The sequence below is a fragment of the Simochromis diagramma genome, unplaced genomic scaffold (genome assembly GCF_900408965.1).
Source record: "Simochromis diagramma unplaced genomic scaffold, fSimDia1.1 OVJJ01000208.1, whole genome shotgun sequence".
Taxonomy (NCBI): Eukaryota; Metazoa; Chordata; class Actinopteri; order Cichliformes; family Cichlidae; genus Simochromis; species Simochromis diagramma.
In genome coordinates, this window is record NW_024386789.1 from 3,714,304 (window position 1) to 3,738,064 (window position 23,761).

The window sequence follows — 23,761 nt, forward strand, 5'->3', positions numbered from 1 at the left end:
CTGCTGGCAACTGGCTGCCCCTTGGCTCCCTGAGAGCGTCAATGCTGGCTCCACCCCATGCAGCTGTCCCTGATAACATCACCACAGAAGGCATATTGCGATGACGCAATCCCCTTGGAGGCCCAGGATATCCCGGTCGATTATCCTCTCATCAGAATTACATTTTCTCTTTCATATTCCTGGTGTTGATTACAGTTAGAAAAATCAATGATTTGATTGATGATTTTTCATTACAGAATTGACACTGGAGGAGGGTGGGTTATCCACACGCAACCGATGACATTTTTAATCTATACCGCGACCATGAAAATGCAGACAAAGGAACGAGATGACGCAAATGCACTTGCTGAGCTGCCCTGTCCTCTTTGAAAACTTCTGAATGGCGTCATACCTGTGTGTCAGTCCTCTTTTGCTTGAAACATAGAACATAGAAAAACAACAAGCACTCCGCCAAAGCAGCTCATTCTTTGGGCAAAATGTACTTTTAAGTTGTTCTGTTCTACTCTTTTGGAGTTTAAGAAGCTGGTAGTGCAGTATGAACGTGTAGCATTCATTTAATTGTTTAGTAAATCTGTTTAAATACTTCTTTTATTTAAAAAAAAAGTTATTCAGGAACATCGTACATGCATTCAAACTGTTGTGTATTCAAAAAGTTATAACCTGTGACTGTACTGTACATAAAAAAGTGATAATAAAATAACATGGCAATAAGAAACTGTTTTAATAGCTCTATATAGCAATTTAAGAACTTTGACCGTCAGATCAAAGTGACAATTTACCTTGAAGGAAAGGTCAGAGGTCAAATACGACATTTCTAAAATCTTTATACAATACTCTCTATATGTTGAAAATATGCACCACAATTGTAAGAATCATAGTTTCTAGTTTTTAAGTCTTTTTGTCAGTTTTCAAACAATAAAGCACTAAGTTGACTTTGAAGAACTTCTTGGATATGAGCCGAATATTACTGGATTGTTAACATGACTCCACTCTACACCCCGACAAACTTTGATCAGAACTCATTCAAAACTTGTCTAATGACACGCACGCAACCAAAAAAAACTTCTTGGAGGAGCTAACTGAGTTATTTCAGCCTCTGTAAAGCATGGACACAGAACACTCTCTGAGCAAAAACCATGTGTGCGCTGACAGGATCCCCTGCAGTGGATGCTTTCTTTTCTATTGTTGTCTTTGATTGCATCCATATATGTATATTCATATGAATTCTTTCGTTATTAATTTTAGATTTTATGTGAATCTGTTGTGCAGCAGGTGAAGGTGGAGGAATCCATTTTATCTTTATACATACCAACCCATATACTGTTTTACTTTATATCTTTTACCTGCAATGCAGGGATGTCAAAATCAGTTTAGCTTGTAGACCACATGCGGCCCCTTTGATTTTAAGTGGGTCAAACCAGTGAAGTTGTCTTTTTCTGTTATTGCAAAATTTAACTATACATTTAATTCTTGAGCTACAGTACATCTCTTTTATACTGTGCTAGTAAATCAAAGAAAACTATCAGCGTGACTCTTTGGGGTTAACGTGTAAGAAATCAGTGCATTAAAAATGTTCTGGTAGCTCATTGCCCAGACTGTTCTGTAATTCAGTAAGTTTTTTTTTTAATTCCACATAGGAGGTTATCAGTTATCAGAAAATTATCAGTAGGAAAAGTTGTAAATCTTATGAAAATACAGTTAAAAGTCCAAAAATCTATGCCCTCCTTCACTTTTTCCAAAGCCTTCTGGGATTAGAGTCTTTACCAGACAGTTGCTGAAACATCTCAACAACTGTTTGACGGATGGCCTCGAAAATGTAAAGAGACTTGTGGTTATAAGAAGATAAAGCCTAAAGAATTTGGTAATCCCCTGACTTTTCTTCTAGCACAAAACATTAGGTTCAAATTCTTGCATATTAATGAAATCTCTTGCCAACTACCGGATGGATTGTTTTAAGCGTCACTATAGATATCCTTACCCTGAGGATGAGTCCTAATAACATGTGGTTCCCATATTGATGGATTGGCATTAATTTTTGTACAGCCATGCATAGCTCGAAGACATTGTGTTCTAATCACTTTCAGTTATCTGTTGCTTTCCCTCTAGTTCACTGTGGGCCCGAAATGTTTCAACAGCTTTGTGATGGATTTCTATAAAATCCAGATACTCGATGCAGAATGAACCGTAATAACGTTGCACCCAGTTTTCTATTTAAACTGCTTACATATAGAGAATTTTAAAGCTCAAATGCTGACAAAATTTTAGTCTTGGTGGTTCTTTAAGCATTAACTGGCTAATGTTAGCATTTTTTTTTACTAAGATAGTACAGACCTGGCCTCAAGTGGCTACCTGTACATAGGAAGAAACTAGCAGCTACATACTGTAGCTGCTAGTGATGTAATCTCAATAAAATTAAGTACAGGTGGAAAAAAAAAACATTGGTGATGCAATCTGATTAAAGAAATCTCAATTTTGAGATGAAGCAGCTACCAGTAGGAGCAAAGACAACTTTTTTAAGAAGCAACATTGTTGGAACTAAAAGTCCAGTCTCCCAGTTTGTCTGCGTTCCCAACTGCTTTTACCACAAAAATCTCAATAACTACAACAATGACAACCATTCCAATAATATATTCCTCCTATTTGAAAGCCTACCACTGCCTCACTCCAATGTGACTTAGATTATCCACTCACCAGTAAGTTTTCCCAATCCTGTAGCACAAAAGTGCTTTTGTCAGCACTGAATGGCTTGTGTGATGATACTGAGAAAATGTTGACCTGCGATTACATGCACACCTCCAGCCGTTACACACACATTCATAGTGTCACTGCGACAGATTGCTTTCTTGCAAACAACTCACCTAATGCCACTTTTCAGCTCTTGTTCTGTTGCCATGGCAGCAATTAACCGTTCAGAGGTATTCATGTGCAGAAGCTCTGCTAAAGAACTAATTGTTCTCACTCAGAGTACACAAAGCTACAGACGGTGCACTTTGACCCCCGCTCACAGCCTCAGTAACCCACTATTCGAGAGCAGAGTTAAGACTATATGGAATTCTAAAAATCAATGAAGCTTAAATGTGTTTAACACTGTAGAGTTACAGTGCAGACACTATTAACCTATTTTATTACTTTTAATGGTTAAAAATACATCTTTATAAATTATTAATAAACATAAACAAACCCGATCGACCAAGTTCCCAAGCTGGTTGGCCGAAAGTTGCAAAAAAATCCCCAAAAGAAAACATGATTTTACTGTTTTTTTTTTTCTATTTGAATTTTAGATTTTACATAACATATCTGAATCCTCTAAAGAATGTAAAATCAAACTCCTTCTAGAAATCTCTTGCCTATGTACCCTCTCTAAATAAAAAAGAAGCATGCCATAACTTTAAAGTCCCAATAACTGACACATTGCAAGGCAATAACTGGTGGTACATAAGAAAAAATAACTCTAAAAATGCTCACATTTATAAACCGCACTGTGGTCTTAGTGGATGTATCTTTAGTGATATATCAGTACAGCAAATTAGTTCTCTCTTCTGCTTTCCCTCTTTTTGAGCTTTGCCTGCAGGTCACTTCAATTTACCCTTATTTACTTGATAAGCACCACCTTGATGAGTCATTAAGTCACCACTCTAGAAAGTCAAATTAAGGGTGAATTTATTAATAGTGTCAACATGTTTTAACACATGGTCAATACATTTGCCTAACATGCAAAAAAATCCCGGTTCAGGACCAGAAGGAGACTGAAATCCCTGGAAGGGCTGCAGTAGGAAGGTCATCCGGTGTATAAGCTTGTGCCAAATCAAATATGCACATCCATCTGCTGTTGCAACCCCTTGTGAAGAAGGGAGAAGCCAAAATAAGCTCAGTTTATCAATAACTGCACCACATCAGGAAGCAATACAATATCCCCTCACCCAAAAAATTTGGTGACTTAAGGTTATCAAAGTAATTTTATTCAACTTATCAACTCAATCTGCCTCATCCCATGCTATGGATATGCTAAGACCAGAAACCTACATTTTTACTATCATAAGCCTGTGCCCTTGCACCAGTCAATCAATGCAACAATGGCACTGTCTCACATATTTCCTGCTTCAGGTGTTGACTGACTCTTTGGTGCCATTTTTGCCATTAGGAATTCTTCCACAGACCTTTTTTGTCCTAAAATGTGTTGAAATGTCTCCATCCGTGTAATGTCTCTGGTAAGATTATTCTTAAATACTGTTTTTTTGTATCCGTCCACACGTTTTATTTACATATTTGATAGATCTGATTTGGGAAATATTGTGACAAGCATGCTCTGCATAGCTTCTCAAATCATAAAGAGGGTTTTGTGTGAGATGTGTTTATAAAGGGATCCCATTGAAACCAGCAGAATGCTATGCATTACACAATCTATGTGGTCTGTCTGAGGTTACACTGCCCTTAACCACTGATCTTATGTCAGATTACTAAGGCACAGACACTACAGTAAATCATGAGCATGACAGACAAATACCTGACCCTGTTGGAGCAATTATGGGCAATGGCTCCCTACCTAAAACAACTATTTTGGAAAGTAGGGAAAACAAAGCGCTAGGATTGCTTTCATCTGTGTCTCCCGCTATGGCTTCTTATCCCTGCCAATGGAACACTAATACGCCAAAAAAGAATGTAGCCCCCCCGACCAGTACAAGAGATACAGGCAAAAGAAGTGCATGCAAGCTCAAATGCTCATAAGCGAGTGCGTACACGTACACAAACATAGTTTAATTGATGAACGTACCCCTCAATGTGTTTCATTAGGCAAACAAAAAGGCTTTCAGTGGTCCAATCATAAAAGAACACAGCCAAGCTATGAACATTGCTAATTAAAATGTGCTCAAAGAACGCCTTGTATTCCACTCACCATCCCCATCCAAACCCAAGTCTGTGTGCATGTCTCTCTAACATGGTCGGGGCTGCTTTTATTTCACTTGGACTGAAGTCTCACTAATAAAATACTGATATTTCTTCAAGCTAACAAGCTTTCCCTTTGGTTATATTGTCTGAGTGTAATGCTCAATCATTGGTAGCTGCGATGGTCAATAAATAAGAAGCAATAACACAGAAACTTTTTGAATATTGCCTAATACAATTTGGATAGCTTTTCGTTGTCATCATAAAACTGTCTAAATAAATGCGTCAGAATTATACAAGCAAGTCAAAACAGCGATATGATGTTTGGAAGCATAATTCTTCGAGCACCCACATGTTCCAAAGGAGAGAGGAGGCCTTTAGGAGTCAGTTCACTGCCTTGACAAATAAATCCTAATGATCTAATCACAACGCTACGTGCCAAAGGAAGGGACTCTGTTATCGTCCTACGTGCATCTTCTCATATGCTGCCCATCCACCCACTGCGATAAACAGAGATATTTCCATCTTGGCTTTTTTCCCTCCATTCCTTCATTTGCACATCTCTGAGTCACAGTCATCGTTTCATCTTCTTCTTCTTCTTTTTTTCAAACGTCTCTCTTTTATTACTTTGCTCTCTCGCTCCTGTTTTCCGCAGAGTCGGCACATACAGAACTCGTCAGGGAGACAAAAATGAGGGAGGAATCCAGCGCTGCTTTTCACTTCGGTTGGCTCCCTGTGGTGTTGGGTTTGATACCATTCCCTCTGTGTCCCCCCTCTCTGTTTGATGTGTGGCATAAGGCTGACTCAACACAGCCAGATATACAGATGATGGATTTGCAGTAGAATTAATGTTGAGTTGAGCTGACAAGCACATGGAAGCCAGCAAATTATTAGAGTCTGTAGTTGGAATACCATGCCACTGAGAAAGGACGGGCAAAGCAAACAGTACCACAGACAGTTTTCACTTTCCACCCGCACTCGGTTAGGTGGGATGAGATAATTGTGAATATAATTTGGGAGAAACTGATCTGGGCTAAATGGCTATCACGTTGGGTAGACATGGTAACACTCAGCCGAACCTCATAATACCCCAGATGTCTGTGCCAGTTACAGGTGTCCCGAATCCAACGTGAGCCAAGGCACTGACCCAGTCAGTCATTAGTGAGACACAATCAAGGAAATACATACAGTACCATAATAATATTTACATGTCTCGGCAGCTGGTTTCATCTGATTTATAACCTGTAAGCCTCATTACTGACGCCACCCTCATCAGTTTACATGACCCACTAATAATGCTGCACAGAATCTTACAATTATCCTCTTAATCTTCATATAAAACTCCACATAATAGTCCAGCTGGCCTCCTGTGAGACACAGAAAAGCTGATAAAACTTTGTGGAGCCTGTATCTTAACCCCCTGTGCTGTTACATTCAGTACTGGAGCACTGCTGCGGGTCTGCAGAGCCTCATGTCTGACTAGTTGACTAATTAAGTGAGGGTTTGGAAAAGCGTGAATATACAGAGTGTCTATGTATTTCAGACTTGGTGTCTTTACAAATTACAGTAAATTGAAGATTTCTAGGCCTAGCCTGCTGGAGATGGACAACCCGCTAGTATCATGTTTAAGGCTTAACACTGACACACAAGCTCACGGCATCCCACTTTTCCCTATCCACCCACAATTGAGCATGGCGTCGAGATTCCAATCAGGGTTGAGCCAGCAGACTGAGAGGATTATTTATGCTGGAAGGGATAAGGAAACCTCGAAGAGGGAGAGACATGTGTTTGTGTGTTTATAGCAATTCTATACTTGTGAGAACCAAAGATTAAATATTCAGGCAAAATTTACCAAAGTTACTTTTTCCTCCAGTCTCCACTTACAAAATAAATTTATTTAGTTGAATATCTGGTAAACAGTTAACACACTGTAGCAAGAGCTAGATATAGAAGCTGGGAAAATATGCATATTAACATCTACAACTAGACAAACCTTGAACGTCACGCACGTAGAACGCATGGTGTGAAGGACTATTTTTTGTTTCTAGAAGATGCATTTAGATCTGATGACTAAACACTTTTATTTGACTGCAAACCGCTTTTAATTAAGAGGTCTGTAGAAAACTGTGAAAGTGAAAGCAGTGGACTGTTGATTACATTTTTTTAATGTTTGTGAGATGTGCAACATAATAGGACCAGTTTTGTTGTGATGCAAAGATTTGTAGCTATAGGAAGATGTGAAATGAGTATTTTGTATGTGAAATAGTTTTTTTCACTGAAATCTGTGAATTATTGTGATGAATAATCGTTATCACATTGATCATTTTGGCTGTATTCATGCAGTCGGGGTGGAAAATTTTAGTACAGCTACTTTTATTCTGCAACACAGATTGAAATCTCGTATTTAAGCTTTCTTGACGTTTCTTTAAGGCATTTCAGGAATAGTTCTCCAGGGTTCTTGAAGAACATTCAAAGCTCTTCTTTGGATGCTGGCTGCCTTTTGTTCTGTTTTCTGTTAAGATAATCCCACACTGCTTCGATAATGTTGAGCTCGGGTCTTTGGGGAGACTAATCCATGACTGATAGAGACCATTTAGATGTTATTGCATGGTGCAAAATGAAGATTGCCACAGCCACTGGCTGAAATAAGCTCTATACCATAACAAAGCCTCCACTGTGTTTACAAATGGTTTTAGACACACTCTGTCGTACCGCTCTACTGACCTCATCCATACATAACAATGATGATGATTTGAATCAAGAAATTCAAATGTGGATTCATCTCTCCACCTGTTGCCACCAATTTTCAGTCCAGTTCTTGTCTAACCTGGTATCCCTCAGCCTTTTCTTCCTGTCTCACTTCCATAAGAAAGGCTTTTGTACAGCCACTATTCAGTCTCATCAGAGACCATTTCTGATGAGGCTTCAGGAAACAGTAGACGGGTCCCCTCGGGCCATTTGGATCTCTCAGATCCTGTATCAGGTCTTTATTGGATATGTTTGTCTGTTTTTTTTTAAGGACACTGCACACCATACCAAGATATGCCAAGTTTTCAGCTAACAGCTCTTTGGGAATCACCTTGTAGGTGCTAAAATACAAATTTGTCCCTTTCGACCTGTGTTATGTGTGGTATTTTTCAAATATTGATCTAAAGAAATGGGAAGAAATTATGTGTTTTTGTGACAGTCAGCAACAAAGCACCCAACGACACAATTTAAAATGGGGTCTTTGTCTGTTATATGTAGACACAACAGTGATTCATACCATGACCTGATTGTTCTTTAATGCTTGAATGATTCATAGGTCAGCAGTAAGTGGCTTAACAAAAAAACAGCTTTCCTGTGAAAATGGTCAGGCACAAAGACCATATCATGGTCCCCATGTTAATCCTCGTGTTTAGATTCTTAGGGTTATTTAAGGTTTTTATTTTGATTTATATTCCTTCCTGAGCATCATAAGCATTTACTCCTTGTCATGTTGATCTACTTAATGTTTAACATTCGTGGAGATATTATTCCCCTCTGGGTTTCCCCTTTCTGTTGTTGTTCCTGCTACACGTCGGTAATCCTTCGCTTCCTGTGTTTTGGCTTTAGTTTTACTCCCCTTCTGTCTCATTGTCTTACCTTTTTGTGATTATTCTCACATGTCTCATTTCTCACAGCTGATTCCACTCATCATTTAGCCTTCCACGTATAAACTGTCCTGTCTCCCCTTGTCTTTTGTCGATTTGTCTGTAATCTTACCCCGTGTGTTTCCCCTCTGTGATCTCATGCGGATGCTGTTGCCTTGCTTTTGGACTTGCTGTGGAGTTCTGCTATTTAGTTTACTGGACCTTGCTACAGCCTAAATAAACGACTTGCCTTTTGTTGTTGGAGCTCTGCCTCTCTGGGTCCTCGAACGACATAAATCATGACAGAAAATGAGTGACAATGAGTGAAAAAGCAGCCAATGTCCAAAGAAAAACTCTGACAGAGCTTCAGGAAGCCTGGAGAACTGTTGCTGAAGGCCACTTAAAAATATACTTAAAAGTCTGCTTTCTTGAATGCAAAATGTAAAAACATGGAGGGTGGGGTAGTTCAAGACATTTGCACAGTACTCTACACGTAGATCACAAACTAGAGTGCCATTTTAAGAAACTGTCACAATTTGAGGATAATTATGCAAGTCCTGCAGTCTTTTGCATACCCATGCACTCATGGGAACTCAAATTACTGTCATTGAGGAGGTTTTTAATGTCTTCTAAATACTTAACTGGTCTAAAAACATTACTTCTTGTCAGCAGCTAAATTATGAGGGATTCCTGAAAACAGGGGCTTTCATCATGGTCACCATGGTTTCCATTCTGGGAAGAGGTGAGATGGAGAATGGATTTCATCCTACTTTCCTTCAGTCATAGGTCAACAAAGGGAAATTCTTCCATAATAGGAAAACAGAAACGTAAGAAATGCAGTTCGGTTTGGTTTCTTAATTAATCCAGAAGTCGCCTGTTGAGAGGAAAAAAAAACTTGATGGTCTTTGAGTGACCTTATATTTGTGATCAGAGTTAAAACGCTGCGTTGGCCTATTTGTAGCAAAGAAGAAGAAGAAGAAAAAGCTTAATCCTGAAATGATGGTTGCAGTTGTAAGCCAGCAAACTATGAGAATCAAAAGTGTTGAGATGTTTTTGGGAAAGCTGATCAAATTTTGATGTGTGGTTTCAATACTGGTTGGAGAGGTTTGGTAAAGGCCTTGTTGTGCAACATGACAGAAAGAAATTTTCCCTAAGAACTCCCTTAGCTGGTGTGGTTGCGGGGATGGAGTGTTTTTATGTGAGTGCGTGCTTTTGTATTGAAAGTTAGAATGGAAAAGGCTCTGCTCCGTAGAACAGCAATGTTCAAGTACTCTAAATCATGCTTTCCCTTAACGACTCTCCCTTCGCATTATCTTTCTCTTTCTTTACTTTGCACACTCACCTACATGCAAATACACAATTACAGCCTCGATGCTTTACCAACAACAATGGCTGTCTCTCCCCGCTCCATTCCTTGGCCTGGCAGCCTGTTGTTGGGAAGTTCTCAAACAACCCAACCTCACTGCAGCCAAACCACATCAAATACAACACGCAAACACGCAGTAGTGTAAATTCTGCTAACAGCGCGCCCTTTTCATGTAATGAAACAACACTGGATAAATACTGTAGGTACAAACACGCAAGCAAAACATGTGCGCGCACATATTCGCACTGGATCAACTGTACAAATAGTCCCGAGCTCAGACAGTCAGCCAGCAGCAGTCTCCTCCAGCCCGCTGAGTTAGCTCCCACTCTTACCACCATTACCACTATTGTAAATAATCCTCAGTATGTATTTACTTGGGGATTTCAGAAACCTGAAAAAAAGAAAAAAGAAGGAGGTGAAAAGAAAAAAACCCTGGAAAAATGAAGGAATGTGTTTCACGTCGGTCAGTCAGCGGGATCCCTCATGCCTTATTGTGTTTCTGCTAGAATTTGCTTTGGATTGCTTTGGGAGATGAGATTGAGTCGTGCGGTGGATATTCACTCCATATCTGTGGACTCTGAGTTTGCTCGTTATGTTTTTTGCTTTTCTTTTTTCCAACTAATGCTAAAAGGGGGAATGGAAAGACGTGACGGCCGAGGTCTTTACAGCATGTAGGGCACACTGCGGTGGATCGTGAGATCATTGAAATCATGACCTGTTAAGTGTTTCACTCTGAAGTGTGTGTGTAAATATATATATATATATATATATATATATATATCCTCCAGTAAAAAGCAACGTTTCCATTAAAGCTTTTATTATAAGCAAAAAAACCCTCAAGATAAAAATGTTTCAAGTATTTTTTTTAACTATTTAAGCAAAGTTTTTTTCCAAACAAAATGTCACAGACTCACAGTTTGTGAATGAGTTTCCCCTTTTTTCTTCTCATCTTAAGTTATTCCTACATCACCTACATATGAGAACAATTGCATGACGTGCTCCCATGAAGAATTAATTTAATCAAATTCTCTCTAAATTCTTCTCACCATGAAGGGACCAAAGTGTCTCCCAGCCTCTATGATGCCACAACTCAGATCCCTTATTATTCCACCCTGCCGTCTCTGTACAGTACGAGGAGCATAGACAAGCTACATAAAACCAAATTTTTGAAAACTATATATAGATATAGTACAAGCTTTCACAAAGCTTATTGGACAATAAGAAGCCTACAAACAACAACATAGTGCAAAATCAGATACCAAATAAGGTGCACAAGTCTAACACCACAAGATGAAATATTTGTTTTGCTTTCCATGCAGTAGCAGATCTAAGGGTCTGTCAAAAGCTCCGTTTTCAGGGACTTAAAATGCCAATTACATGAAAACAAAACACCAAAACTCATACCTGCATATGTCCGGACAAGACCTAAACCAATTAATATGGTTGGCAATTTCAATGCCAAAAACTGAAAAGGCAAATAACCAAAGCAATAACAGCTAATTGGCCATTAAATATACTTTTACTACTTTTATTTTTTTCTGCTTTGGGCAGAAACCTCCATGCCTCAGAGTTTGTGGAAAGCAGATCTAAAAATTAATGTAATGTGAGACATTTTGGTACATCTGGTATTAAGCTTTGCAGAAGGGTTCTCAATCACTTGTAAATGATGCAGCGATTACCAGCTAAAGCACATAAAAAGAAGTTTTGAGTGATGCAACATCAATAAGCTTCCCTTCACAAGCACAGCAAATCAAAAGAACATTAGCAAAAGATCTACATGAGATGACTGCTCATGTGGTCCTTTATGGTGTTTAATTAACTATACAGGGAGTGCAGAATTATTAGGCAAATGAGTATTTTGTCCACATCATCCTCTTCATGCATGTTGTCTTACTCCAAGCTGTATAGGCTCGAAAGCCTACTACCAATTAAGCATATTAGGTGATGTGCATCTCTGTAATGAGAAGGGGTGTGGTCTAATGACATCAACACCCTATATCAGGTGTGCATAATTATTAGGCAACTTCCTTTCCTTTGGCAAAATGGGTCAAAAGAAGGACTTGACAGGCTCAGAAAAGTCAAAAATAGTGAGATATCTTGCAGAGGGATGCAGCAGTCTCAAAATTGCAAAGCTTCTGAAGCGTGATCATCGAACAATCAAGCGTTTCATTCAAAATAGTCAACAGGGTCGCAAGAAGCGTGTGGAAAAACCAAGGCGCAAAATAACTGCCCATGAACTGAGAAAAGTCAAGCGTGCAGCTGCCAAGATGCCACTTGCCACCAGTTTGGCCATATTTCAGAGCTGCAACATCACTGGAGTGCCCAAAAGCACAAGGTGTGCAATACTCAGAGACATGGCCAAGGTAAGAAAGGCTGAAAGACGACCACCACTGAACAAGACACACAAGCTGAAACGTCAAGACTGGGCCAAGAAATATCTCAAGACTGGTTTTTCTAAGGTTTTATGGACTGATGAAATGAGAGTGAGTCTTGATGGGCCAGATGGATGGGCCCGTGGCTGGATTGGTAAAGGGCAGAGAGCTCCAGTCCGACTCAGACGCCAGCAAGGTGGAGGTGGAGTACTGGTTTGGGCTGGTATCATCAAAGATGAGCTTGTGGGGCCTTTTCGGGTTGAGGATGGAGTCAAGCTCAACTCCCAGTCCTACTGCCAGTTTCTGGAAGACACCTTCTTCAAGCAGTGGTACAGGAAGAAGTCTGCATCCTTCAAGAAAAACATGATTTTCATGCAGGACAATGCTCCATCACACGCGTCCAAGTACTCCACAGCGTGGCTGGCAAGAAAGGGTATAAAAGAAGAAAAACTAATGACATGGCCACCTTGTTCACCTGATCTGAACCCCATTGAGAACCTGTGGTCCATCATCAAATGTGAGATTTACAAGGAGGGAAAACAGTACACCTCTCTGAACAGTGTCTGGGAGGCTGTGGTTGCTGCTGCACGCAATGTTGATGGTGAACAGATCAAAACACTGACAGAATCCATGGATGGCAGGCTTTTGAGTGTCCTTGCAAAGAAAGGTGGCTATATTGGTCGCTGATTTGTTTTTGTTTTGTTTTTGAATGTCAGAAATGTATATTTGTGAATGTGGAGATGTTATATTGGTTTCACTGGTAAAAATAAATAATTGAAATGGGTATATCTTTGTTTTTTGTTAAGTTGCCTAATAATTATGCACAGTAATAGTCACCTGCACACACAGATATCCCCCTAAAATAGCTAAAACTAAAAACAAACTAAAAACTACTTCCAAAAACATTCAGCTTTGATATTAATGAGTTTTTTGGGTTCATTGAGAACATGGTTGTTGTTCAATAATAACATTATTCCTCAAAAATACAACTTGCCTAATAATTCTGCACTCCCTGTATGTATCTTTGCATTTGCCAGTGCATATACCTTCACATAGAAACACATTTGTTTATGCACTTCTGAAGTTACATATGAAACACATAAATATCAGTCAGTATTTGATAAAGAAGTCTTCTCAAATATATCTTCTACCTTTTTTAGGCTATTTTTTCCATAAATGATACTTTTGTATCATATTTTCCACTTCAGTAGATTTTGAGGTGTGATTTAATTCAGCGGTCCCCAACCTTTTTTGCGCCACGGACCGGTTTAAGCTCGACAATACTTTCACGGACCGGCCTTTAAGGTGTCGCGGATAAATACAACAAAATAAAACTAGTACCGGTACCGAAAAAAAAAAGAAGATTTATTCATAACACACGTGAAAAGACCCAGGAAAACAGAGTTAACGATAAAAACGATAACAAAATAACGCTGAAAACCGATAAAAACCCTGAAAACCATACATTTCACACCTGAGCCTCAACTCTCGCGGCCCGGTACCAAACGACTCATGGACCGGTACTGGTCCGAGGCCCGGGGGTTGGGGACCGCTGATTTAATTCATTATAGATTTTATGCATACTGTTTGTCATATTTGGTGTTTGTTACATGCCGGTTGTGCCGGCGCTGTGAGCACTCAGTGTGCCGGAGTTGGAGGAATCTGTTGCCAGGAGACAAGCAGCTGTATTCAAGAGACTCATCAGCATGGCCATCGCTGGATGTCAAGTGACAGAAGTCTGGCCTAGGCTAAGGGAAAGAGAGCTGCTTGATTTCTACTCTAACGCACACTGATTTGTGACAAACAAGCGAATAAGCGGAAGTGACGATAGAGCAGAGTACACGGGGAACATCATGGGCACAGACATCAACATCATGAAATACATGTTTCTGTGCTAAATCTGATCATTAACCTGAGGCACAAACGATAACAGACGTTCATTCTGTCTCAAAAAACATGTAAGTATGTGACAGACATTGTCTGTGTTGCTGAGTATGTGCTCTTTAATGTTAAACCTGCATTATGTTTTCCTCCTCCGTATTAATGATCATTTCCTTTGTTTTCTGCCTTTTCTTTTCTGCTTCCCATTGTGAATGTGAACATTAGTGTACAAAGGCGCTACCATTAAGCTACAGTCAGGCTTGAAATATCTTAAAACCTCTTTTTCTACAGGGAGTGCAGAATTATTAGGCAAGTTGTATTTTTGAGGAATAATTTTATTATTGAACAACAACCATGTTCTCAATGAACCCAAAAAACTCATTAATATCAAAGCTGAATGTTTTTGGAAGTAGTTTTTAGTTTGTTTTTAGTTTTAGCTATTTTAGGGGGATATCTGTGTGTGCAGGTGACTATTACTGTGCATAATTATTAGGCAACTTAACAAAAAACAAATATATACCCATTTCAATTATTTATTTTTACCAGTGAAACCAATATAACATCTCCACATTCACAAATATACATTTCTGACATTCAAAAACAAAACAAAAACAAATCAGCGACCAATATAGCCACCTTTCTTTGCAAGGACACTCAAAAGCCTGCCATCCATGGATTCTGTCAGTGTTTTGATCTGTTCACCATCAACATTGCGTGCAGCAGCAACCACAGCCTCCCAGACACTGTTCAGAGAGGTGTACTGTTTTCCCTCCTTGTAAATCTCACATTTGATGATGGACCACAGGTTCTCAATGGGGTTCAGATCAGGTGAACAAGGTGGCCATGTCATTAGTTTTTCTTCTTTTATACCCTTTCTTGCCAGCCACGCTGTGGAGTACTTGGACGCGTGTGATGGAGCATTGTCCTGCATGAAAATCATGTTTTTCTTGAAGGATGCAGACTTCTTCCTGTACCACTGCTTGAAGAAGGTGTCTTCCAGAAACTGGCAGTAGGACTGGGAGTTGAGCTTGACTCCATCCTCAACCCGAAAAGGCCCCACAAGCTCATCTTTGATGATACCAGCCCAAACCAGTACTCCACCTCCACCTTGCTGGCGTCTGAGTCGGACTGGAGCTCTCTGCCCTTTACCAATCCAGCCACGGGCCCATCCATCTGGCCCATCAAGACTCACTCTCATTTCATCAGTCCATAAAACCTTAGAAAAACCAGTCTTGAGATATTTCTTGGCCCAGTCTTGACGTTTCAGCTTGTGTGTCTTGTTCAGTGGTGGTCGTCTTTCAGCCTTTCTTACCTTGGCCATGTCTCTGAGTATTGCACACCTTGTGCTTTTGGGCACTCCAGTGATGTTGCAGCTCTGAAATATGGCCAAACTGGTGGCAAGTGGCATCTTGGCAGCTGCACGCTTGACTTTTCTCAGTTCATGGGCAGTTATTTTGCGCCTTGGTTTTTCCACACGCTTCTTGCGACCCTGTTGACTATTTTGAATGAAACGCTTGATTGTTCGATGATCACGCTTCAGAAGCTTTGCAATTTTGAGACTGCTGCATCCCTCTGCAAGATATCTCACTATTTTTGACTTTTCTGAGCCTGTCAAGTCCTTCTTTTGACCCATTTTGCCAAAGGAAAGGAAGTTGCCTAATAATTATGCACACCTAATATAGGGTGTTGATGTCATTAGACCACACCCCTTCTCATTACAGAGATGCACATCACCTAATATGCTTAATTGGTAGTAGGCTTTCGAGCCTATACAGCTTGGAGTAAGACAACATGCATGAAGAGGATGATGTGGACAAAATACTCATTTGCCTAATAATTCTGCACTCCCTGTAGTAGTGATTGCATTCGATGCATGCTAATATGTGCAGAACCTGTGGCTGATAACGCTCCCTGTGTTTACTTACTGAAAATGGGTGACGTGAAGCTCTACAGTTTATGTAGTCTGATCTTCTCCTTCTTGTAAATTACATTTATTTAGCATTTTTTTTGTCCCTCTCTAAATTCTGGAAAATCCAAAGAGTACAACACTGAAAAACTGGAGTGACTGAGAATTAATATTGTTGTGGAATGGATTACTGGTCACGCACAGACATGAAGGGATTTACTGGCACCTTAATGAATCTGATGAAACTGTCTAGTAACGCTGATTACCTTAAACGAGTAAAAACTCAGCTGTCTAATGTTGTTCTTACCACACTTGGGAATTAAGACAGAGTCAGTTATGTAACACATTGTACCAAGTTCTATTTTTACGGCAGCATACGGCAGAATGTGCGTTCGTGGTTAGACGTGTCCACACCAGTAGTGCTGATTTCAAGAACTAAATCTAGGAAGTGAAATCTGTAACACAAGGATGCGAGGGAATGGTGTGCAGACAGGTAAAGTTGAAGTAAATGAAGGGACTTACTTCTTATTCTGATTCTCCTTTCGGTCAGCTGAGCCCAGACTCTGGAAATAATTAAAGAAAAAGAGAGATCAGAAATGCTTTCAAGGATTTCCCGTCTTTAAGGATTCAAAGAGAAGTCTCCTGTACATGCTGTGAAACAATGGGATGGTTCAGAGGTTCTAAACCTAATAAACTTCATGAAGACTGATTTGTTACATTAGTGGAGGTTTGTCTGCACTGGAGGCATAAAGGGTTACATCAAAAAGACTCTGTGCACAGTTGGCAACCACCTGCTCAACAGCGGAGACTTTCTGGTAATAGCAGTAATAATACAGTAGGAATTAATAATTAATTAATAAATATTATTAGTTAAAAAAAGCATAAAAATCAACCAAAGCATCAGTCGGTTAGTCATTCCCAATCAAGTCACATGTTGAGCTATCTTTTCTGTTCTCTTAACTGAGTTTCGATTATTAGACTTGAAGTGATCCAACTACCTTCTAGGCAACACCAATCAAATGATCATCAACATCCAGTAAGTGCCAATTACGTCAGTAACGACCTTGCCTCCAATGAAAAACAATAAGTTCTCTGGATAAAATTACAAACACTTATCCCATGGATTTGCTTTATTTGCACGCATTCATCAAACCGTGGCGTCTTCATGCAAGGTGGCGCGCACGGTCGTTTTAAAGGAGAATAAACGTAGAGGGAGCGAGTTTAAAAGCCATTTTCCCGATGATGAAGTCAAACGAGTTTAGAAACTCGAACGGCAAAACGAATACACCCCGCCGGCTTGCCTCAACGGGGGATGTTTGAATGCATCCCTCTGGCAAAGCCACACACAATGACACAAAACACATCTATAGCGGACGTCTATAAACCCTGCTGTCTGCATCCTTCTGAGGTGTATTGCGCTCAAAGGAGATGCATGCTGAGACAGCGCATACACAGAAATACCGGCACACAAACACAAACAACTGGCCTTAAGCTGTAGACAATTTTGGAGTGAAATTTTGTTGCTATTTTGCATATTTACCTTTGGGAAAGATACTAATCTGGACTCTTAAATGTTAAAAGCACTGTGGAGAAAAAAGTGGGGAATCTGAACGCCCTGAGGGAGCCGACCAAACAAATACTGTCAGTCAACACACTTAAACCCACTGCATTTCAATTTGACCCATCTATTCTCTGTGGTATAATCACAGGGGACTACAAGGAAATGTTTCTGTCTTCTGGGAATTAAAAAAAACCCTCCGATGCTCATTGGATTACAAGACCATGAGCTTTAAAATTGCTCTAATATCCAAGATCCACTTAAAGCTAATGCTAGCAGGTTAATACACTACAATATTAAACATAACAATGGGTACAAGGCTCACTCTAACATTTTCAAGAATATTGTCTGATACAAAATCCATCATTTCCATGTAGCTTGCCATCACCAGTGTGTGAATGAGTGTGTGAATGGGTGGATGACTGGATATGTAAAGCGCTTTGGGGTCCTTAGGGACTAGTAAAGCGCTATATAAATACAGGCCATTTACCATTTACCATTTCCAAAACAAATCTATCTGAAATCAGTGGATCAATTTCTCTTGTGAACAGGTGACATCACCTGTTTCCTACGGCACTGTAGTTACTACCACAGGCAATGGAAATGTACACAGTCAACTCAGTGAACTCAAGTCAAGTTTGAACCAAAAGACTGTAAGTGTGTAAGTTCACCTATAGGAAGAACATTTTACTGTGCATCTTGAGACACTTGTCAGTTCTTTATGTTTTGCTTTTAAAGAGCCAGACTTTCTTGCAATTTTTTAAGGTGGTCTTGAGCAACAGTTCTCCAGGCTTTTTGAAGTTTTACCAAAGATTTACTTTGAAATTTGGCTGTTTTTTCACTCATTTTCAGTCTGGTCTTTGTACCTGACCATTTTCTCAGGACTTATTGTTTGTTAATCCACTCAACACTGACTTATGAATCACCTGGGCATAAAAAAGCACCCAATCAAATGGACAAATAAGTGTTGCGTCTACACATTCGACACATCTTTAGTCGAATCTACATAAACTCAGTAACAGTCTGACATCTACAGCAGATAAACAGTATCTGAAAGTCATGTTATTATAAAATAGGGAATAAAATCCACACAGAAACCTAAGACATCTGGCCCTTCAGTTGAGCCATCTACTATTAGCCAAAGCCTCATCAGAAATAGTAAAGATGGCTGTTAAGAAGACATTCTTAAGGACAGGATAGAGGGAGAAAAGGCTCACATATTCCAAACAAAAACTCCTCTGAAAATCAGGTCTAATGAAGTGATGAATCCAAATCATATTTTTGGTTTGAATCAGCAATCCACCCTGCAATACAATCTGGAGTGTCTGATTGGCAGCGGCTTCATTTTTCAGCATTACAGTGGTTTCAGACACACTCCTAATGCAACACAAACACCATCAGTCATGGATTAGCCTCCCCAGAGCCCGGACCTCCACATTATTGAAGCAGTGTGAGATCATCTTCACACAGAACAGAACAAAAGGCAGAAACATCCAAAGAAGAGCCTTCAAGAAGCCTGGAGAACTATTCCTGAAGACTACTTAATGCTCCTAGCTTTCTTTTAATGTCTTTGAGGCTGTGCCAAAGAATAAAGGTCATTTTACATTTTATCTGAACTGTCTTAAATGCAAACAACACAAACAATCAGTTTGCTTTGTGAAGCTCAAAAAGATGCAAACGTTTGAAAAAAGCATCCCCTTCCTTTTAATCTCAACCTGAACATCACAGAAGTGTTTTTCTCTTTCTTTTTTGGAGTGTGTGTGTGTGTGTGTGTGTGTGTGTGTGTGTGTGTGTGTGTGTGTGTGTGTGTGTGTGTGTGTGTGTGTGTGTGTGTGTGTGTGTGTGTGTGTGCTTTCATGTAAGCAGTGTGAGCTGACATTTTGACCAGCCAGTGACTTTTCTACTCTGGCGCTCAGAGTGTGTGGATATGAGTGTGTGTGCTTTTATGTGCTCACTGCTATGACATTTTGACCAGCCTCTCTGTGCATACATGTTTGCATACAAGTTTCATCCTGATGGAGGGGACAGGATACACCACACAGAGTGATTAACCTTTCACCTGCCAGCTCGCCCACAGTGCCTTCAGGTAGTACCACTCTCCCAAGAGGGATGAGGGCAGGTGGGTGTGCATCATTTGAAAGACAGCTCTGCAGGGGGTGAAGGAGGGCTATTTTAGAACCTTAGAACATTAATGACTCGCAGCTAAATTGTCTGCACATGAATATCACTACAGCATTACACAATATTAGTATTTTGCACTCATATTCCTATTTTTAACATTAGATTGCCACTTTTAAATCTTCAAATCAATTTTCAAGCACACCGAAAGTAAGAGTAGAAGGATCATCCCTCATATTTGAGCCATTACAGCATCTGTCCCTATTACACCTATTATGTTTTATCTTGGCTGCTCATTAGTTTTACTTTCAGTACCTGAAATTTAGCATAAGAAAAAAAACCGAACAAATAAAATCAGTCAAACAATCAGTCGCTCAGTCTGCACCTGCTCACCTCTTTCTCCCTGTAGCCACAGAAAGCATCAGCAGCAGTCAGCTGAGGTAAAATACAGGATGAGTTATAATCACCACTCCTTTACCAAACCTTCAGCCTACATCAACATGAGCAGCGTGCATCGCACCTGACAACTGCTGACTATTTCTGGAATGTATGGAAAAAATTCATCTGGCTTTTCCTGTCAGCTGTGCATAAAGGTGCTGTAATTACTGAGATGAAAGAGACCACACGGAGCGGTCAGGAGTCTGATAGCAATAAATACAAAACAAGCAACCAGTTAAAAAAAAAATCAATATCTCAGCAGCGTGTTTGAATAGGAAGGTGTGTGAGCACATACCTTTACAGTACCCAGCACCCCCTGGTTTCTGCTGGTAAATCACATTCACACCATATTCTAAATGTTTTAAAAGCACAGACATGTTTATCTCTAAATATTTCCTCATTAGCAAAACAAAAAAAAGAGTGAAACATGAACTACACATAAAGTAAAAATGCACAGGCAGCTGGCAAACTATATTTGCAAAATCTGTATGCACTATTTGCAAACACACACAGAGACACTGACATACCTGCTGAGTCCAACCCAGTAAACCCAGTCGGAGAACGCTATTCCCACTCTCTCCCTGTGTTGCTTCTCACTTCTTCTACAAAACCCGAGGTCCTCACTGCGCCGACTCCGATTGCTGTTCACCTGTTCAACTTCAACTCTTTAGCTCTGTTTCTCCCCCTCGGTGTTCAACTCTCTCTGTTTTCCTGTCTTGCTGTCTGAAGCTTTTGGTCACACGTAAGGTTTGCGAAGCTTGCTCCAGTGGTGGCTGCTACCACCACTGACTTGTTGTACTTTAATTGTAGTTGCTAGGCGATAAGCTTCTCCAATTCGGCACACAGTGTGAAGGGGAGGACGGAAGGGAGGGGGGGGGAGTGAGAGAATAGGTGGTGGTGGTTGGGGGGGTAAATGCTCATGACACAGCGTAGCCTAAAGAGAAGGATGGACGATTTGCAGGACGGGAGGTAGTTGAGAGATATGCACAAGGAGAGGAGATCTCACATAGCAGGTGCACTTCCTTGTTTTCTTTTAGCGGCCACTGAGTGCAACCTGGAGCAGCAGCGCACTCAGAGGATTTGCTGTAAATACTCTACATGGACAACGGATTTTAGAGAATTCCTGTGTGCACATTTCCTCACCCTTTTTTTTCTGTTTTATTAAGACATTGTTCTTTTCATACAGCACTGCATTATGTTTGAAAGGACAACTGAGAGCTCAGGTCAACAGCAATTAGTTTGTTATCTGTCTGAGTACTTTACCCCAACCCAACCTAAATCTTGCTTTTGAAGTACACAGGTTTCTAAAGCTGATAAACTATTTAAATCAATTGTTTTTCTGTTTGCAATATGTTATCTAGCCTATCTCTATCACAGCGTGGTGCTACTGTTCTGCCTTGTTAACAAAAATCAGGACCTGTCTTTTAATCTATCTATCTATCTATTAGGGGTGCAACAATACTCGTATCGGTATTGAACTGTTCGATACAGTGCTTTCGGTTCGGTACGCATATGTATCGAACAATACAAAATTTTTAATTTATTTTATCAACTTTTCTTCTGACGATGCTGTCTGTGTTGAGCGCTCAGTGGATCTGCGTTCCACTACTCCGCCTAGGCTGCACTGTCGAGCACAGATCCACTGAGCGCAGTGTGCTCTTGTGTGGGGGGGAGGGCAAGCTAGCGAGTAGTGATGTGCGATACCACTGATTTCCTTTCCGATCCGATACCAAGTAATTTTCAGGATGGTATCGACGATACTGATCCGATACCGATACTTTATACAAAAAAATGTATTTTATTTATTGTATCTTAAATTATAGCGTCATAATGATTACAGGACATCAGATTACTTGTTCTTATCACTTAATAATGCAGAGTTCATCATATAGAAATAAAAAAAACTGAAGTTGTGCGCTATTTGAACACCTCGCCTGCCTGCAGCACTAAAGGACTCCATGAGAGACATCTGTCTCGCCCTAGCAGCACCCGTCCCTCTCCTCCTCTTCAGTTCCTCTCAACATACGCGCCTCATATTCTGTGATATGATTTACTCTGAGGTGTTTGACAAGGTTAGTGATGTTGCCACAACCATACATGCCAACCCTCCCGATTTTTCCGGGAGAATCCCGGAACCACCATTCTCCCGAATTTCCACCTGGACAACAAAATTGAAAAACCATATCGCAGAATTCATAGCGCGGCCGAGCCAATTCCAGTTTCCAACAATGGCGGCAGCTACTTAGTTTTAATATTACTCTTATTTCTCTTTCTGGGTCGTAAAAAACAACAACAACTTTTAACATTTTTTCAGGTGAGAATGTAGCTGTGTAAACTTCACATATCTGAGCCGATCGACACATCGTTTTCAAACCCCTGTGGCCTTTCGCTACTCGGGTTAAACATGATATATAAGTCACTTTGATAACTTAAAAATGTTATTGTTTGGCTTTTTCAGTGTTTTATTTGTTCGTGAGTAAATCGGTTTGGCTGAGATTAAAGTTATTAGATTAGATTAAATTAAATGTAACTTTATTAATCCCTCGGGTGGGTTCCTCCGGGGTTTTCACACAGCTGAATAAACATCAAACAGAAAACTAATTAAAGAAAGTGTGAGACGGTCGAGAGTTTACGCCAGCGTCCGGTTATAATTTAGATAGCAAGGAGCAGACGGCAGTTTCACTCCACCGAGGGAACTCATGACGTACTACCCGGCTTTCTTTAGACCGCGAAGGGCGGGTCCTCAGGTGGAAGCAGCCTCTGAATTTGGACACCCCCGCTGTTTCCGGACCGGCTAATAATAACGGTGACATTTAACGTATTTTATCCGATAAATAAACACTGTAAAATGTATTTATCACCCCCCCAACAGCCCTTTTGAATGTCTCCCTAATTCTGAGGTCTCAAGGTTGGGAAAGTATGGCCACAACACCTCACTCTTGGAGTTTTGCCACATGTATCGCAAACCATGTCTCAGCTGTTTGTGGAGGTAAAATACGTCTGCACAATTACGCTCAGCCATTGTTGTGAGTGCGCGCGCCAAGGGGCTGCGAGACATTTATACAGCCGTATTTCGCACATGACTATGAAAGGCGGAAGAGGAAGTAGTTCCTTTGATTGTAGACAATCCGAATGTTATAGTTTCTTTCCACTGTGTTGCTGTTAATGATAAACTACAAATTAACCCTAAATTACTAAAAATATCGATATTTTAATGTGAGAATCGATTCTAGAACATAAATGACTGGTATCGGAGGAATCGATATTTCAGGATCGATCCGCACGTCACTACTAGCGAGACAGAATCTAACATGGCAACTTGCCTCAACGCTACCCAAAATTGAGCCTCACCCACCCGCATTCAGATGTGGCGTTTGGAACTATTTTGGTTTTCATGTGAAGTATGACCCTGAAGGTAAGCGCGTCATGGACAAAAGTAAAACAGTATGTTGGTGCCACGCAATGCTCAATTGGTGGGAACTAGTGCGTTAGCGCAGTTAGCTCGTTAACGTGTTGACGCTGTCCAGCCCCACGCACGGGGCGATCCGCGGTAGCTTGTTAACGGAGATTTGTCGCGTTATGGCGTTAATGTCATTTTAACGAGACAAGTGGAAGCAGACAACAACA

At 40.3% G+C, this 23,761-nt stretch overlaps 1 protein-coding gene across 4 annotated transcripts in view; it reads right to left on the reverse strand.

Annotated features, from left to right (window-relative positions):
• LOC120728525 (ankyrin repeat and fibronectin type-III domain-containing protein 1) overlaps positions 1-23,761 on the reverse strand; it is a 158,749-nt gene that overhangs the window by 44,712 nt on the left and 90,276 nt on the right. For 3 of the 4 annotated variants that reach the window (XM_040023505.1, XM_040023504.1, XM_040023506.1), the window contains one exon: positions 16,543-16,583. In XM_040023505.1, the coding sequence (XP_039879439.1) occupies positions 16,543-16,583 (41 nt within the window). Of the gene's footprint in view, positions 1-16,542; positions 16,584-20,661; positions 21,649-23,761 lie in introns of those variants that run through there. The other variant, XM_040023507.1, reaches the window with a different exon arrangement.